The 17,456-nt window shown below is 41.1% G+C and overlaps 1 protein-coding gene across 1 annotated transcript; it reads right to left on the bottom strand.

The window, feature by feature from the left end:
* Positions 1-5,004: 5,004 nt before the first annotated feature.
* On the bottom strand, positions 5,005-17,092 carry pitx1 (paired-like homeodomain 1). Its single transcript, XM_069174921.1, has 4 exons — positions 17,051-17,092; positions 16,313-16,367; positions 9,789-9,991; positions 5,005-5,984 (listed from the first exon to the last, which is right to left on the bottom strand). Exons 2-4 carry the CDS (start codon positions 16,356-16,358, stop codon positions 5,436-5,438), a joined length of 798 nt encoding a protein of 265 aa, XP_069031022.1. The 5' UTR covers positions 16,359-16,367; positions 17,051-17,092; the 3' UTR covers positions 5,005-5,435.
* Between the last annotated feature and the right edge of the window lie 364 nt (positions 17,093-17,456).

Here is a 17,456-nt window from a genome sequence, read left to right as displayed (position 1 = left end):
GAAAAGCCTTCATGTAACTGTAAAAGGACAGCATTGTGACGCTATGAAGGACCATACCAGCATTTGTTATTTTTATTTTTTTTACTTTTTGATCATTCACTTGTGCTTTTTTGGACTGAATTCATGCGTCCTGCTTTCCAACCAATCATAACGGTGCATTAATTGTTGTGCGGCATCAACTTCCATGTCAAACACTCTTGAAATAGTTCTTGTTAAGAGGTTGATCTGTCACTGAGGGTATCTGCTTTCATTCGTTGATTGATTGAATGCTCATTATCGTCAACAACTCGGTGATAATGGGGGCGGACGAGATGCTCATTGTGGAAAAACCCGTTTCATTCATGCTTTGGCCATTTGTGATGAAATGTTTATACCAAACAAAAACAGAATGGAAACTGATGGTTTTCCAGAAGACTTCAAAAAAAAAAAAAAAAAAAAAAAAAAATTCTGGATCCTCAAAAACCTTTGTTGTTCTGAGGAAAATAGTCAGCAGTCAATTTAAGTACAGGATTCGTGTGGTCTTTGGTTTTGTTATTTGGGATGTAGCGGTTGCCTACGTCACATTGAAATGACTGCAGGTGCTACCATGTTGGCTCTAATGGATCCTTACCGCTGTTGTTTGATGAGAGGGTCAGTGTTATATTATAGAGCCTTGCTTCTGGATAAACTACAAGTTTGGATCCAAACTGGGACTTGGTGTGTTTATGTGGTGCAGCAGCTGCAGTGCAGGTTTCAGGATCATGTGAAGCTGCTGCAGAGACTTTGCGGCAGCAGCAGCAGGAAACAGACAGAAGCTGAGCAGCATTGCAGTCATAGCTGAGGAAAGGCCTCAGTTTACTAAAGTTTGTTTTCTTAATTGGGGTGTAGTAGATGGGCGGGGTTGAGGGTGTCAGTCACAGGAATGTAGTTGACGTTCCCTCTACGCCTTCGAGTAAAGGTTTCGGGCTGTTATTAGGTCATGGTGGCGTAAAGTCGGCCTGTCAGACACTTGTGTTAAGCATGTAATTATGGGTAATATATGCCGCCTTAATGAAGACATTCTTTTCTTAATGATAAAAAAAAGGAGAACGATCCTGCCTCGTTTTATGCAACCACAAAGTCTATCTGCAAATACCCACCGACTCTTTTTCCTGACACTAAACTTCCACCACGGCTGCATTAAACTCTTACGGGGCCCCGGGGTAAAAACTATACAGTGGGGGCCCCTGTTGATCTCAAGACAAAATGCTCTGATGGCAGCCTCATTATTAGACCGGAGACACCGAGACCCACCAGTGCTCCTGTGGTACAGTGCCCGGCTCCAGTTTTGCATGCGCCAGTTGACTGCAGTATTTGTTGAAATGTGCATTTATGAGTCCAAAAGTTCCCACTTCTGAGTGGGTAGAAAATACACCTGACGAACTGGGAAAATCCTACGCTGGAAAGGTCGGAGGTTATTGAGAGCTCTGAGAAGAAGGCTTGTGGTGAAAGAAAGAAACGTACTCGGTCTGAAAATGAGGTGAAATAGGCAGCCAATAATGTTGCGTTGGTTTGTGTCAATGATGACGACGTTGTTTGTCACTTTTCTGCTTTGTGAGAGCAGAAATGGAGCGCATTTTATGCGGTGGCCATAATGCCCCTCGTTGTCCGTATGTGAACACCCTAAACGAGGAAGTGGAACATTCCCCGTTGGGGAAATTTCCCGTTTTCCCCAAATTACATTACATGTAAAGTTTTGGTTAAACGTTCAGTTTGGTGCCATGTTTCCGACCTCCCCGCTACCTGTAGGCGTGTGGATGTAGATATATTGGCACCCATTGTACGTTTAGTTAACCTAACAACTCAACCACCTGTATAGCTATTCTATTCTATTCTATTCTATTCTATTCTATTCTATTCTATTCTATTCTATTCTATTCTATTCTATTCCTCTGCAGTATCTCTAGTAATTTAGGAGCGGCGGGGATTTCCTGACCAGAGAAACTCCAGTTCAAATATTTACCTGCTCCCGAGCAGCGGGTTGAACTTTGCCCTCCGGGCTGAGGCGCGTTCGCGTCGCCGCGCGGCTTCATTGATGACTGGAGCCAGTTATTACGGGCAACGTTTACGACAGCTCCCGCGCTTTGTTTTTGTTGCCAATCACGGTGAGCCTCGAGTGCGCTTTGTCCTCCCCGTCAAACATTTTCAAATCAAAGCGGATAGCTGCAATTACAGGCGGTGCGCATGACCGCGCTGAGTAAACGCTCTGCCCCGCCGTGCACGCGGGCGCGCCCAGGGAAAGAATTTGAAGCGGCGCGCGCTGCTCAGTGTTACTGTTGTGACTTGTTGTGAATGGTGAAGCCTCAACGACAAAATCGCTCCAGTAAAGCTGTGACACTGAGTTATGTTTGAGGCCAATAAATTAAAGGGAATTATATGCGCGATATGTCTGTCTGAGGGAAATAAAGTCACCAAAATAAATGCGGTATATCTAACTTAACTTAAATGTCAGACTCGTCACGTGTGTACTGTAGAATATGATGGGAAGGATATGAATGACCAAAAACATACTTCATAGCAAAAGTGCACGAACGCCAAGGTGAACTTGGTTTTGAGCGAGACACGCTAACTTTTATGGTCATTATAAGCGAGATTTCCCAAAATGGCCCCTTAGTTTAACATAAACTCTGAGAAAAATGACCAACGCCACCAGTAAAGTCAAGATAAACTCACTTTTGAGTATCAGAAACATGCTCCAGGTTATAATCAAATGTTTCTATAGGAATGTTGTAAGATAAAAAAAAAAAACTAATTTAAAAAAAGGGACAACCTAATGTCAATATAAACTTACTTTTATCCAAAGCCTTTATAAAGTGAAGGATTATTGGAAACAAAACCAAAAAAAGGAGGAGTTAAAAGTGAAGCACAACGTGTTTTAACAGTATTAGGATGTTAAAACTCACTATAAGACCTTCAGATACTGGTTTACATTAGAGTTTGTTGACTTGTGACGCTGTAGGTTTAACAATGTTTTACAAATGTTCTTCTTTTCCGCATTAGGCTGTTTTATTAGTCATTAAAAAAAAACAACTGTTTTACGTTTGATGGTTCAATAAAGAGTTAACTGTAATCCTAACATCCTCCATGCACAGAGCACTATCAGTCTAAGCACACAGTCATTTCTGTATAGCGCACTAATATCAGTCTAATGGTGAGTAATATAGATATGGAGATTTCTGCAGGTGTGAGAAAACAAGATACGGTATTGACTGAATTCATTTTGTGTGCACTTTGTCAGACGTTTGCGGGATTGTCGCCAAACGAGAGAGGTATGATGTGGTTTCTGAGGTGCCTTTTCTGCAGCTCAGATAAACACTTTGGGAAATAAACGGCTTCACCTTGCACATAAGCTGCTTTTATCTTCCTGTAATTAGTGTGAAATATGCAGGTTGGATGTTATCACCCCGGGCTGACAAGCATCAAATTGCTGCTTAAAGATGCCCTCCAGGCAAAGATATATATAAAAAAAAAAATCTTCTTTGAATAATAGGTCTCAGGTCTATTGCCTGGTTTAGGAATTTGCCAAAAATGCAACTATGCCTCCTCCCCCATTGAACACTCCAAAATATGAATATGCAAATGTTTTTACTTTTTAAAAAGTTTACCAGGTAGATTTGAGACGTCTCCTAGATTGCTGAAAGTGAATAAATGTGCAATCCAGACCTCATATTTCCGCTGGTGTGAGTTGCTTTTTGCGCCGGGATTGGCTCGGCAGGTAAAACTGTCAGCTCGGCTTTTTAGTTGAGATCAGACAAACCTTGAATTTGCAATCAGCTTTGTAGACACACAGTGAAGCTCCAACATCTGAGAGAAATAACACTAAAAACAAGCGTTTTGTGTGGAGGGGGACTTTAAACTCTCTGTGTCTGTGTGTGTGTGTGTGTGTGTGTGTGTGTGTGTGTCTGTCTGTCTGTGTCTGTGTGTGTGTGTGTGTGTGTGTGTCAGTCAGAAAGAGCCCGAATTTCATCTCATGTCATGCCGTGAGGGTGATATGAGCAAAGTTAAGTAAAAAAAACAACCCTAGATCTATATCTATATATTTTAGGAAAAAAATAAATCAGGGATGCGTTTATTTACGCACCGAGCTGTCAGTTATGGTGATTATCACACCGACCGAAAAATAACAGCCCATAATTTTAAGGAAGATTTTAGACAGTGACGCTTATAATGAAGATGTGTATTGACTCTGTATTTAATTTTTCTCTCCAGACAAAATGGAATTTGACGTGCAATAAAGTAAAAACGAGAGTGATTTGTAAAGGGAATAAACTTCAAACTGAATAAAGGGGGGGGAACAAAAAAAATGAAATAGCTTGGTTAAAGCCTGGTTAGTCCCAATAATCCTTAAACATCTTCATTATTCTGAGAAAAAAAAAGAATCCTGTTAAACTGAGTGGATCAGTGCGCTGCAGTTATTTATTTTGCTCCTCTTTTCTTTTCTTTTTTTTTTTTGGGGGGGGGGGGGGTATTTGCCCCGCTGTGGCTCGTCTCGTTAAACAATGACTCCCCTAAAACATGTACTTGAAATAAACCTCTCTTTTCCTGCAGTTTATTCAAACAAACATGTTACCATAAACACATGAGGACTTTGAATCACCTTTTTGTATACAGTTTAGGCTAATGCACTTACTTCTGCAAAGTCTTACAGCATTGTACAAAACACGTTGCACTCGAGTTAAGCATGCGGGGTTTTTTTTTTTTTTCTTCTTCTTCTTCTTCTTTTCTATTTCATCCAACAAAATGCAAAACATTTCAAACGGGAGTCAAACGGGCCGGCGGCACCCTGCATATGCTGTAAATAGAAAGCACACAGAAAGCAGTATAAAATATGTACAGTATATAGGCTAGTGTTCTTATTTTTTTGTTTTTCCTCATCGAGTCTGGATTCATTCAGCTTGACACCTTTTATTTTGTGTTTCAAATCCTTGTTTTGGTCGAGACCCCCTCTGCCCCCACCCCCACCCCCTACTCCCCACACCTCCCCCCTCAGTCAGTCTTCAAAAGCAAGCAAGCACAAAAAAAAACAAAAAAAAACAAAACAAGAGAACATCCCATCGTCTGTTTCATATGTTAGGCCTGTATATATTTACATTTAGATATGTACAATGCAGCAATGTGACACGTCTTCATCATTAAAAAAAAAAAAAAAAAAAAAATCCAAAAAACCTGGACATTTAAATTGCTGTGCAAGTTCATTGGTAAACACATGTAACCCGCATTATCCATATTTCCTTTTTTTTTTTTTTTTTTTTTTTTTCCGAAAAATGATTGCAACTAATCCAGTTTAGTTGTCTTTGATTTTTTTTTTTTTTTTAATTTTTTTTTTTCCCCCATCCGCAGGTAGCCCATAAGCTCTGACACCGTGTCCTTTTATCACATATTTATATTTGTAGTATTCGGGTCCCGCTTTTGGCCCGTCAGCTGTTGTATTGACAGGCGTTCAGGCTCGACCCGGGGCTCTGCAGCCCACTGTATCCGAACGTTGGATGCTGTTTGGATTTGAGTCTGAGAGTGGCCAGGCTGGAGTTGCAAGTGTCCCGGTAAACGCTGTACGGAGAGCCGGGGGGCCCGTACGGACACGCGGACGATGACATGGCTGAGTTGATGCCGGACGTCCCGATGCCGTTCAGGTTGCTAATGTTGTTGAGACCCGGGGTGGGCATGCCCGGCACGGCGGAGTGGCCCATCCCGGAGGCCATGGTCATGGAGGAGATGGAGTTGGGTGCTGAGAACATGGACTGCGATGTGAGGGGACTCATGGAATTGAAGAAGGTGAAGTTCTTGGTGGACAGCGGCGCCGGGGTCAGGCCCTTGTTGGTCCAGTTGTTGTAGGTGTAAGCCGGGTACATGTCGTCGTAGGGCTGCATGAGGCCGCTGAACTGCGGCAGGTAGCTGTTCTTGCACAGGTCCATCTGCTGGTTCCGCTCCCGCTTCCTCCACTTGGCCCGGCGGTTTTTGAACCACACCTGCAAGGAGACACACACACACACACACACACAGAGCTGTGGACATCAGCAACAGCATAGTTGGAGCAGTGTGACATGAGGGCTTAGTGAGGAAACGGGCCCCCTAATAATAGTCCAAAAAAACGCTTGAAGTTCCACATTTTGTTTTCGTCGTCCACCAAAGCCCAAAATCTCCAAATGGTAACCAGTATCACAATCATGAACCCAGGAAGTATCTCAGATGTGTCAGATCAAGTTGTGAAATACAACCTCCCATTCAAAACAACAATGTACTATTTTCTATATTATTTTTTTTTAATATAATAAAACTGTTGATCTATACTTTCTGTGCACAAACTTGTGTTGCTGCCTCCAGTGTGTGTTGTCATTTAGGCCGTTGGACACACTTTAAGAGATACAAACTTATGTGTTATATTTGCAAATAAATGGATAAATTGATTTTTTTTTTTAAATGTAAGAACATTTTAATGAATGATAATTGCATGTTACTCCAATTAACATGAGTGGTGAAACTACTTTTAATATTTAATTTCGAGATAAACATTTTAGAGCCACATTCACAGGCCCTACAACAAAATCTAAACTTTTAAGCTGCAGTTTTAAATGAACTAAAAACTCCACTCATACAATGATGCTGAAGCTGCATTTTTTTTAAATTTTGATCAGTTAAGTAGGCAAACACGCATCATTTCCCCCCCCGTTTGTAGTCCTTTCAGTTGGGCTCAATAAATCTATCCTTTTTTTCTTTTTTTTAAATCTATATTCACAAATCTATTAGGGTCTTTCAAATAGCCTGTACATTTTTTTTTTTTTTTTTTTTTTTTTTTTTTTTTTATTAAAATGTAGTACATGACCACATGGGGATTTGTATTGCCGCTGTTTAGCTCTTATCTTTTCCCCTAGTGAAGAAGTCAGACTCGGTCTGAGGGTCTGTCGTATTTAAATTCCAACAATCCGCCCGGTTTGCTGCATCGAAGACTCGATTCAAATGAAAAGAGCAGCTTCTGCCGCTCCACTTCAAAACGATCCAGTAAAATGACCCTGTAATTTGCACAAAATTAGCGTGACTGAAAACAAAAGTTTTTGAAGTTAACTGTGGAAGATGAAACGGTGACAGGATGGTTCAAAAGTGTTTATGTTTTGTTCAATTGTTTGTTTTTTATTAAAGATTTTTTTGTTTTGTTTTAATATCTAATTACACGAGAAGGAAGTAGCCTATATTTAATGAGCCCTGGTCAGTGCTTAAGATCGGAAACAAAACTAAATTACAAACTTTTGGTGCCAATCTTTATATAGGTATCGGCCTTTCACGATTTCAATGTAACACCGTAGCCTCTTTCAAATTTATTTTGAATTTGGTACACTGAAAATCTAGTTTCATTTCTGCAATTTAATTCGATTTTTTTTTTTCATAATTGAATGAATTTTTTGTATTATTTTTTTTCAAACGTTGATTCTAAGTTAGCCTTCACAAATCAAAGAAAACAATTGAAACATATTTGTTTTGAGCCAATAAGGGGAATTGTCGTTAATTCCCTTCGTCCAAATGAAATTTCTTTCGCCTGCAAGTAAAAAAAAAAAATTAACGCCCGCGGAATGAGTTTGTATTAATTCATGGGTTAGGCTGGCTAAAATGTAATTAAACAGCACAGGGATTCAAAATGAATGAATCCGAAAACGGGCTTCTGGATATCCTCACCGAAACCTGACAAAACCATCCGTCCGTCGGCACTCTGCAAGTCATTTTTAATTCATAAAAGAAACAGTTTACAAGTTGTATCATCAGACGGACCCGTGGAGTCTATTTATAGTGGCGCGGGGGAACAGAGTGCTGCAGACAAATTGTCCACAAAGACAATGAGCGATGTAGACCGAGAGCAGTGGAGGAAACACACGGGCTGCATTTCAGTGTGAGGCTGGAGGTTCCTGCACCGAGCAGCAGCAACAACAACAACAACAACAACAAAAAGAAAAAGTAGCCTACTTAGGGTTTTAATTTCATGTTAACGAGGCAAAAAAAACCTCGTTAAAAAAAACAAACAAACAATCAATCAATAATAAAATTCTAAATACCGGCCCTCACAAATCTTCATATAATTTATCTGACAAGTTGAATTAAACACGAATGGCCTAAAAGGGTGACTCGAAAACACTTCGAAATGTCACATTTCATGAAATGCTCAGTCTTGAATCAGTCACGCTGCTCCGTGTCACGCCACGCGCTTTACAATGTTTTCTTTTTATTCCGCCAAAATAAAAAGGCTGCACTGTTTGAAACGCACCCCTCCTTTGGCCCCAGAAATGAAAAGCCGGCTCTCTAAACTTGTTCTGGGACTTTTTCCTCTTTTTTTTTTCTCCCCCCCCCCAGCAGTTTAAATAGCTGTAGTGCATTTTTTTATGCAATTGGAGACGGTGGATTTTTTTTTTTTTTTTGCAAGGACGGGCTGTCAGGCGCCAGTTGGTGTAAATGAAAACCAACTGCAATTGTTTGGTGTTTAACACGCGTTTCTTACGAGTGTTTTTTTGTTTCAGAGAAAAGAACAGAATGCTTGTTTGTAATAACAGCTTCCATCGAAGTCAGAATATTCTGCACTCATAGAAAAGTTAAAAAAAAGAAAGAAACTATTTGCTACTTTAAATAGACGTTAAATCAAAAATCTCCTCTGATTTAAAATCTATTCAATGGGATTAATTCAAGGTTTTTGTCCCCTACGTTATTAAATATATCCTCCTGGACGCTAAGACATCTTCCGTGGCCTGAATAAATATAATAATCTGCTCCTATTCATTAAACGGTTACAGATTTGGCGACACGAGTCTCTTCCATGGAGAGAAATAAGGGTCCAGATGATGGTGATGATGTCATCAAAGGACATCCATTGGCTCTATTAGCAGCGCAGATTAAAAAAATAAATAATAAAAAAAAGGATGTTCCATTTCCAACAAAGCCAAATTAGACATCTTGCATCTCTGCTTAATTTTTTAATATCAATTATATTGAAATAAATACGCGCTAAGACCTTCACTTTTAGTCTTTCTTGTCACAAGGTGCACTAATAGGGAGAGTTTACTTTTTGGATGCACCGTAGCTGTCAGTCAGGGGTGACTGCAGCGTAATATCTGTTAACGCTTTTGAAAAGCTCCCAGTTTTTTGTCAACGCATGTTCTGAAAAGTGTCTGAATTATATCTCGGATCTAGTTTATGACTTATTGAGACGTTTAGAGTTTCTAAGATGGACTATTTGACACAAACTGCGTTAAAAGGCCGGATTTTCACTTCAGTTGGAGCGCAGGTCGTTCAGGGAAATGAGGAAACAGTATTTAAAACACGGGCCATAATGTTGTCGGGTATAACAACCGATATCAGCTTGACCTTGCAGTCTGTTATAAATGGTGGGGAAATTGAGTCTCTGAAAACCTCAGTGAGGGAGATTCTTCTACCAAGTTTTCTTCAAATATGGTCACTTTTTGTCATCAAAAAGTTAGTTTGTAGGCCATGCATTTAGCACACCTACACAATGTTATTCTAAACCTCGACCCTCACGTTTTTTGTATATTAAAAAAAAAAAAAAATGGCATAATGACTTTGTATTTAGTCGATATCGTTATAATTGGGGGTAATTATAACTGAACATCCCATTATTGATTTGGGTCACGCGTTTTGAAATGACTTATTTTAGGCAGTTACTTAATAACTCCGCCGCAAATGCTCTATTTGTGATGAAGTATCTTTTTCTTTCATCGTTTTTTTTTTTAACGCGCACTTGCACGCACGGCCGGCCGGCCCGCCTGTGGGCCTCTTACCCGGACTCTGGCCTCGGTCAGGTTGGTCCACACGGCGATCTCCTCCCTGGTGCTCATGTCCGGGTAGCGGTTCCTCTGGAAAGTGGCCTCCAGCTCCTGCAGCTGCTGGCTGGTGAAGTGAGTCCGCTGCCGCCGCTGTTTCTTCTTCTTGGGGTCGTCCGCGTTCCCGTCATCGCTCCTGTGTTCAGCGCTCCTCTCCTTTTCTGCGGACAACAGGGTTCAGGGTGAAATAACCGTACGTTGCACCTATTACACGGGTGCTTTGAATAGCATGCAAATAAGGGACATTTTTTTTTTTTTTGCATTGACGCTTTAACAGTTAAATATTTCAGACCGGAATGAAACTCGGCAACGCGCACAAAACAACATCTTTGTCAACTATAACAAAAGAAAAAGGACTATCGGCAAGAAATAAGGCGAATACAGCTTTAAATGATCTACAAATGTAGTCGTGTAATCAAGCCTCAGAGGGCGAAGTGACAAATTAAAGCCAAATATTTACAACCCCGTCACGTAGTTTTGCGTCGATTCTTTCATACACAATTGGATCTGTCTTTTGTTTACACGCAGAGTTCAATATTACTTTCTTTACGATGAGTTCTGCCCTCTCCTTATCTCCCAACTGCTATCGTGTATCCGTGTCCTAACAAGATTGCCTCGTTAAATTGAAGGGGCCCGACGTGCAAAGGTCAGTCACAAAAAGGGAAGAGTATCTTGAATATTTGCCAAAAAAAAAAAAAAAAAAAAAAATAAGAATACACTTTAGTCTCAACATAATTTTTTTTTTTTTTGTTAACGTAAACCCCCTAAATAATGTCAACATACACACTGAGAAATAAATGACCTTCACTCATATTTGCTACGTATTCCTCATGTGGATTTACACGGAGAAGAATAGGCCTTTGTTTTTTTTTCCAAAAATATAAAAAAAAAGTTCCAGAACAAAAAGCGCCTCCAGGAATTGTTAACACAGACCTTCTGGCTTTTAGTTTGGACTGGTGGACGGGCCCAATATTTATAGTTCGTTTTAATGCATTCACTGACTGCAGGCCAGGCTGTTGTGCACATTTTTCCCTGACAGACCTCGGGTTCCTGCCAAGTGTTTGGTTCAGCCTGCGCAATAAACAAAAAAGCGGGGTGTACCAAAAACTCGACTTTTCTCCTGCTCTGCATTTCTGCGCATTAAACTAGAAAACAGAAAACGACCAAATATTTTTTTTTTTTGGCCGCAATTGTGTTTTGGTGTAATTTATCCACCGTCGCGTAGGAAAACAAATCGAGCAAACGCCTGGAACATTACAAGTTCAAATATTCCGTCTCCCTTTTGCTGCGTAAAACTGCCGGGGATGCCTCGCTTGACAGCCCGCCGTAAACGTGCTCATGGCGACGTAAAATAAACTGTTATTGCACTCAGAAGAAGGAATCGAGTTGCTAAAAAAGCACTCTGACTTCGTGTACCTGCCAACTCTGTGTCAGAAGACTCGGTGCTTGAGTTCTCTAAAGTTTCTCGACTGCTGTTTGAAGTTCTCTGTAAATGAAACGCGGGGGCCACATCGCGGGGCGGCGGCGCTCTCACTGCCTCTGCGATTCTGTCCAAATTCATCCCACCTTGAAGAGAAGGATGCGTAAATACAAAAAAAAAAAAAAAAAAAGGAAACCTGCGGTGAATCCTGGGGGTGCACAAAAGCTTTCCTCAGCAGCTACGCTACAAGAAAAAAAAAAAAAAAAAAAAAAAAATCCACTCGCTGTCAAGACGCGCACCACGACCACGCAGGGAGAAATTTCCACGAGAGGTTTGTTCTTCCACGACTTGGAGACGATCAAAAAAAAAAAAAAAAAAGAATCTCACGGCCCCGTTCCCCTCCTCTGCAGCTGTGACGAGCCCAGAGCGTTCTCCTTCTATCCGCTGCAGGGAAAGGCTTCTACCCGCTGTGACAGAGAGCAGAGCTACCGCACTCCAACCCACACGAGATCCACCCATCTGCTGCGCGCAACCTCCCCCAAAACGAACGGAGTCCCTCCCACTGAACCTGCCCGCTGCAAGAAGATACCCGCCCAGACAAGATGTGCTCTGACGTCAGTGAAAAAAAAAAAAAAAAACACTTTTTAATTAAGTGGACGTTTTCTTTATGTCCGATAGTCCTCAGGAAATAACTGCAGATGGAGTGAATACCTATTTGAGAAAATGTACTGTTCCCTACAAGTGTATTCACCCCCCCAGTGGACGTTTGTTCACTTGTTAATAGAGTTTGAAGGCTCACTTTCGGACTGAATAGCTGGTTACGCTGGATATTTCTTACAGTGTTCAATTTTTTTTTTTTTTTTTTTTTTTTTTTTAGTTTTTTTTTTAATATTTTTTTTTTTTAGATGTAAGTAGCGCGCGATGCAATGCTTTGCTCTATTGGAGTAAAATGGGCCTTTTATTCGTGCAGGCATGTTTGGGAATTTATCCAGCGCAACGCAGCTGGGTGCGCTTGTACACACACACACACACACACACACACACAATGTATATCTCGGATATGTACCGAGCTGAATAAACATTTGCCATCTAACACGGGCCTGCCCAGATACCGTTTCCTCCGCATGAAAGATGCAGGAGGATTTCAGTTTATTGTGTGATTGAATGAAAAGCAGCGTAAAGTGCAAGAGTTGCTCTGTCGGCTCATTGATTCATTTTCAACAAAGGGACGATTCAGACTCATGAATGGAGCATCAGATCCTTTGCTTTGCACGACGAGTAGCATTATGTCGTTTCTACAAAATGAGAGAATAATAATCTGACGGCAGCAAATCTGCCTGTGCTGCTCTTTGCTCAAACGGAACGCTAATATCACACCTGAATAAAGCTCCTGTTGGTGACACATTTGACCTCAGTCCGTTTTTTGGTTTTTTTTTTTTGCTCTTACGCACCAACTACAGCCAGCAGAGGCCTGTTGTCGATGCAGAATCATCACAGAAAAGGCTGTTTTGTATCAGTTTAAAACAAAAACAAAAAACAAATTTGACGTCGAAACTGAAAGTATTCGAGCAATTTGGAATCCCAATTTAAACCCAAATTGAACTCCTGCGGTATCGCTTCACTTTAAAATGAGGTAACAGTAGCCTGCAGAATGAGATCAAATAAGATGATGTACTTTCAGAAGGCGGTGTTTTCAGGAGGGATTTTAATCTGTCATCCCGGACACGCATGCACAGTGCTTGCAATGCCTCACAGCGCAGTTAAGTGAGCTGTAATCCTCTGAACATTGTGTGTGCAGAGCTACAGAGAGCTCCGTCCAGATGTTGACTTGCCGATCTCGCTGCGTGCTGCGCCGGAGTGAAACACGTAGCAGAAATTTGCAGCGAGGCAACAGCTGAAGCAGAGATCTAGCCGATTTTGTGAAACGTGTTTAAAACGCAGCAGCGCCCGTACCACTGTCACCTTAATGTCAGGTTAAGTAGATGTGGTGCATTGAGGGAAGTCAAGTCAGGGATTCAGTTTTATGCACAGCCATTTTTTGTTTTTGTTTTTTGGAGACTTCAACGTATTGAGCCTAACCGTCAGAACCGCGTGAGCTCTTCTACGACTGGCTTGAATCATTTAGCAAACCTGCAGAGTTTTAAACCTGTATTTCTTATTCTCAAATTAAGAAATGACTTGTCGCCGAAATCAGGGGCCGTTTTTATTTAAATGAACTTTTCTGCTAAAATAAAACAGGAACAACTTTCACAACTCATCCGCCTTATTAATCTCCTGAGTAAAAACAGCTCTAAGTGACTAAATTACAAATCAGGGAAAGACGTTTATTTTTCAATTACGCCTCCAAAACATAGGCCTGAATGAGGTCAATTTACTAATTTATTTTTCCAGGTGGATTACAGACTAGTAATAGTAGCCTACTTTTTAAGTCTTCTCCGCAACAGGAGACCGACTGACCTGCCGGTTTGTTGTGGCCCGGATTATGATCTACATATGTCAGGGAAATGTGCACCATGCAGCTCGGGCCTCACCGTCTGAGACTCGGACTGTCACCGGCGCCAGTCTCGGGCGTTTTCGGCCATTGTGTGACAGTGACTTCTGACATGAGATCCCCGTCCGACCGGAAAACTCCCCCGAAGGCCCTTTTCAAAAGAAAATTGTGCAAGCTCTTAACAATCACTTGCCTTTTTCCTCCATCGATATTTGTTCAGTGGCTTTGCACAGAGAAAAGTTTTAAAAGCGGGGCTCAGGCCTGTATTTTCACACGAATCTGGGTACATATTGAATACATTTAAGTTAAGAGGAATACAATAAAAATTGACCAATCCAGTGATTTGGAAATTTGAAAGAAGAATGATTTCATTATCCAGCTCCAGCATGCGGCATCGTGGTGAATTAAAACCACTATCCCCTTACCTGCTTTGCTCACTTTATAGCTGCAACTAAGTGCGTAAAATATCTTTGAGGCATTTGGCCCAGAAAAACAAGACAAATTGAACTGCAGCAGGTCGGCCAAACATGAGTGGAAACCCGCATAGTAGATAAATGATGGGGTGACCTCGAGGACCTGGTCATCAGCAGGTGGTATTTACTATGCAGGCTGTGAAGGCTGAATAAACCGTAGGTCTATTAGTTAGTGGGGGTAGTATTGAAAAGCGCTTGTGGCTCTGGTGGGTCAACATACGGGGATTTTAAAAAATTGAAGAAAAGATTTGGGGAAAAACAAGAGACATTATTGCAAAACTCGTCATTATTAAAACTCTAGTAGCCAAGTTCGTGCAATCTTGTTTGCGAGCAGCACACAACATCACAATAAAAACAGAATAAACTCAGTGACCCTTGAGCTCCACATTGGAATATTATGGGATTTGCAGTAGATGGATATTTGCCACGGTGGAGCTCTTGTGAATTCGACCTCCCTCTCTCCATAACACAGGCTGATAGATGGGGGTAATCTAAATACCCAGCCCTCCTCAGCCTCCATCCCTGCCCGCGTCCTGCTCCTCCTCTGCTCTGGAGGGCACTTGCGTGTGATGGATGAGTTAAAAAGCCTTTCCATCCGGCAGGACAGGTTAAAGGCCAGTGGCAATGCAAACACTCATATTTTTCCTCCAAGAAGTGAAAATAAACTCGGCGAACGCCATTAATCACGCACCAAAAACACACACGAAAAATACAGTCTCCGTATATATATATATATATATTTTTTTTTTTTCTCTCTCTATAGGCAAGCGAGCACAGTAAAGCTGACCATGGGGCCGAAAAACAAAGCATATAGAAAATTAAAGCTGGCGTGCAGATTCAAAGGCAGGGACGGCAGCGGAGATGTAACTGGACACGGTGAGTAACCGGAGAAGGACAATGCTGATTATTGCCTTGGTGATGGTTTCCCTGCTTGGTCCAAGGCCCGCTGTGCCTGGAGTCTGACAGCCAACAAACAACCTTTACAGAGGGAGTGCAAGGTGTAAATAAAACGACCTTTAATGACCATCCCAGGGAAAAAAGAAAAATCGAATTAAAAGTCAAAATATGTAGGATTTCCTTGAAATTCATTCCTTGTTGAACTAAAGCCAGTTCTGCACCACTCAGCCCAGCATCCGTTTGCTTTATTATTATATATATATATATATATATATATAAAACAAACTTGAATTGAGTTGGGATTGGTCCGTAATATGTGGACTTATAATGTAAAGCAGGAAAAAAAAGAAAGAAAAGGTTTTGCCTTCAAACAATACTACAAATGACAGCAAAACTTTGTAAACCAATCTGAACCGTATGTCGGCTGTTTAAATGTATTTAAAATCTAAGCTCAAGGTTGTTTGTTTCTTATAAATGATTATTTCCTGAAAGAAAATTGGATTAAAATGGGCTGCACATAATTAGTCTCAGTCTCACGTGCATGTCTGGCATTTAAATGGCTAAAACCCCTCAAAGTTTGCAGGTCTCCATTTTACGCACAAGTCTGCCCTTTGGTCTTTCATTAAATCCAGAAAAACGTTTTATTATATTTTGTATTAAAACTTTGGCATTGTGAGACAAACATAATAAGTGACAGTTTTCATTCTAAATAGAATATAGTTCTTTTTTTGTTTGTTTGTTGGCCATCTGGCTCGATGTTTTTCCTTTTTTAAATGCATAACTTGTCATCATCAGAAACCGGCAACAACAAAAAAAAACAAAGCATACTGTGTCAGTGAAACTCGGCTGCATTATGGAAAATGTTTCAGTCTGCTTTCATTTGATTTCCGCACTCCACTATTTGCAAGTCATTATCTGATAATTCCGCACATCAGCGTGTAGTTACGTCCCTGCGCAAGATTCCCCACATATTGCGTCTAAAAAAAAAAAAAACTAATAGCAGATGTCTGAACGCGCACAGGACCAAAAAAAAAACAAAAAAAAAACCTCCCCAATAACGAGTTCTGACTTTGATCCGAACCAAGATTACAGCCTTATTTTGCTTTACATACATGCTTCACAGTTTTGTTACAAACAAAACAATTATCATTTCAAACAATGACAAACTTGAATGCTTTCAGAGACAATTTAAAAGTCGTACCTGGATCCCCACAAGAACTCGGAGTCTTCGACAGATTCAGTTCCATTCCAGTTGCCTGAAAAACAAGAAAGTCACATCAGGAGAATTTTTTTCCTCCACGTTATTTAAAAAAAAAAAAGGCCCACACATTTAATGTTATTTAAGCAAATCATTTTAATATCATAATCAGATGAAAGGTAAATGTAAATCGACTGAAGTTAATTAGTAAATCTTCACTCGGCACCTCTCTGTCTCTTCGTGCTTCAGTGCGCGCACACGCCTGCACTTTATTTTCATTTAAAACGTCAGTCCCAGATTTTCGCTGGAGCACATTAGAGATAAAACACAAAAACAAATAGTTTGCAGTGCTACATCTGGCTGATACTGATGCTTTAACACTCTGAAAAGCACGGAATCTGTTTTAACAGTTAACTAATACTTTTTACAGGCGCTGTTGCTGTTTAGTTCCAGAGTTGTTGCCGTGCATGCGTAAAGCTCCATCTACTCAGTCTCCGGCCTCGTTACGGTCACTACAGCCTCCCTGACCCTCAACTAGCCGACAACATGCGCTGCTTAACGTAGCCAGAACTCATCAACGTTTACTATTCTTTATCACTCTGAACTCGGGATCGTGTATGACTCATGTTTCCAACATCTGAAACGTGAAACGGCCGAGACCGAGATGCCGGTCGACCTTCTGGCCGATTCCCAGAGCTAAAATACACCGACTCGACGGGACAAGGTGCGTGTTTTACTCACCAGTTTGTTCCCAGCAGACAACAGAAAAAAAATAAATAAATAAAGCGTCACGGCTTCCCCATGCAGGTGTTCAGTAAATCCACTTTGGCGTCGGTTGCGCGTAAACGCTGCGTCCGCGGTAATCAGTGCTGTGCTTGTCTCTGCGGCGCTGCCTTGGTTTTCATCGCCAGTGCTCCGCTGCACGCCTCGCGTTGACGTCACGACACCGCAACCTCCCGCTGCCGCCGCCACCACCACCACCACCTCCCACCTCCCCGCCGCTGTCACCCTCTTCATCCTCCTGCACCTTCAGCCTCATCTTCATCCCAGTGACTCTTCATCTACATCATCCCTTTTAAAAAAAAAAAAAAAAAAAAAAAAAAAAAAAAAAAATCCTCCTTCGATTTTAAACTATAGCTTTATCGTC

This window comes from Embiotoca jacksoni, unplaced genomic scaffold (genome assembly GCF_022577435.1).
Source record: "Embiotoca jacksoni isolate LCO1_2020_lvr unplaced genomic scaffold, fEmbJac1.0.p SCAF_62, whole genome shotgun sequence".
NCBI classification, from domain to species: domain Eukaryota; kingdom Metazoa; phylum Chordata; class Actinopteri; family Embiotocidae; genus Embiotoca; species Embiotoca jacksoni.
This window is presented reverse-complemented; position numbering and strand designations above follow the sequence as displayed.

What these genes read in the sequence shown, in the direction of transcription:
- pitx1 (XM_069174921.1), bottom strand. Translation starts at nt 16,358, where the DNA reads ATGGAACTGAATCTGTCGAAGACTCCGAGTTCTTGTGGGGATCCAG. An exon ending in GAGTTCTTGTGGGGATCCAG is followed by an intron (nt 9,992 to 16,312) that starts GTACGACTTTTA and finishes TGTTGTCCGCAG; the next exon opens with AAAAGGAGAGGAGCGCTGAA. An exon ending in TGACCGAGGCCAGAGTCCGG is followed by an intron (nt 5,985 to 9,788) that starts GTAAGAGGCCCA and finishes GTCTCCTTGCAG; the next exon opens with GTGTGGTTCAAAAACCGCCG.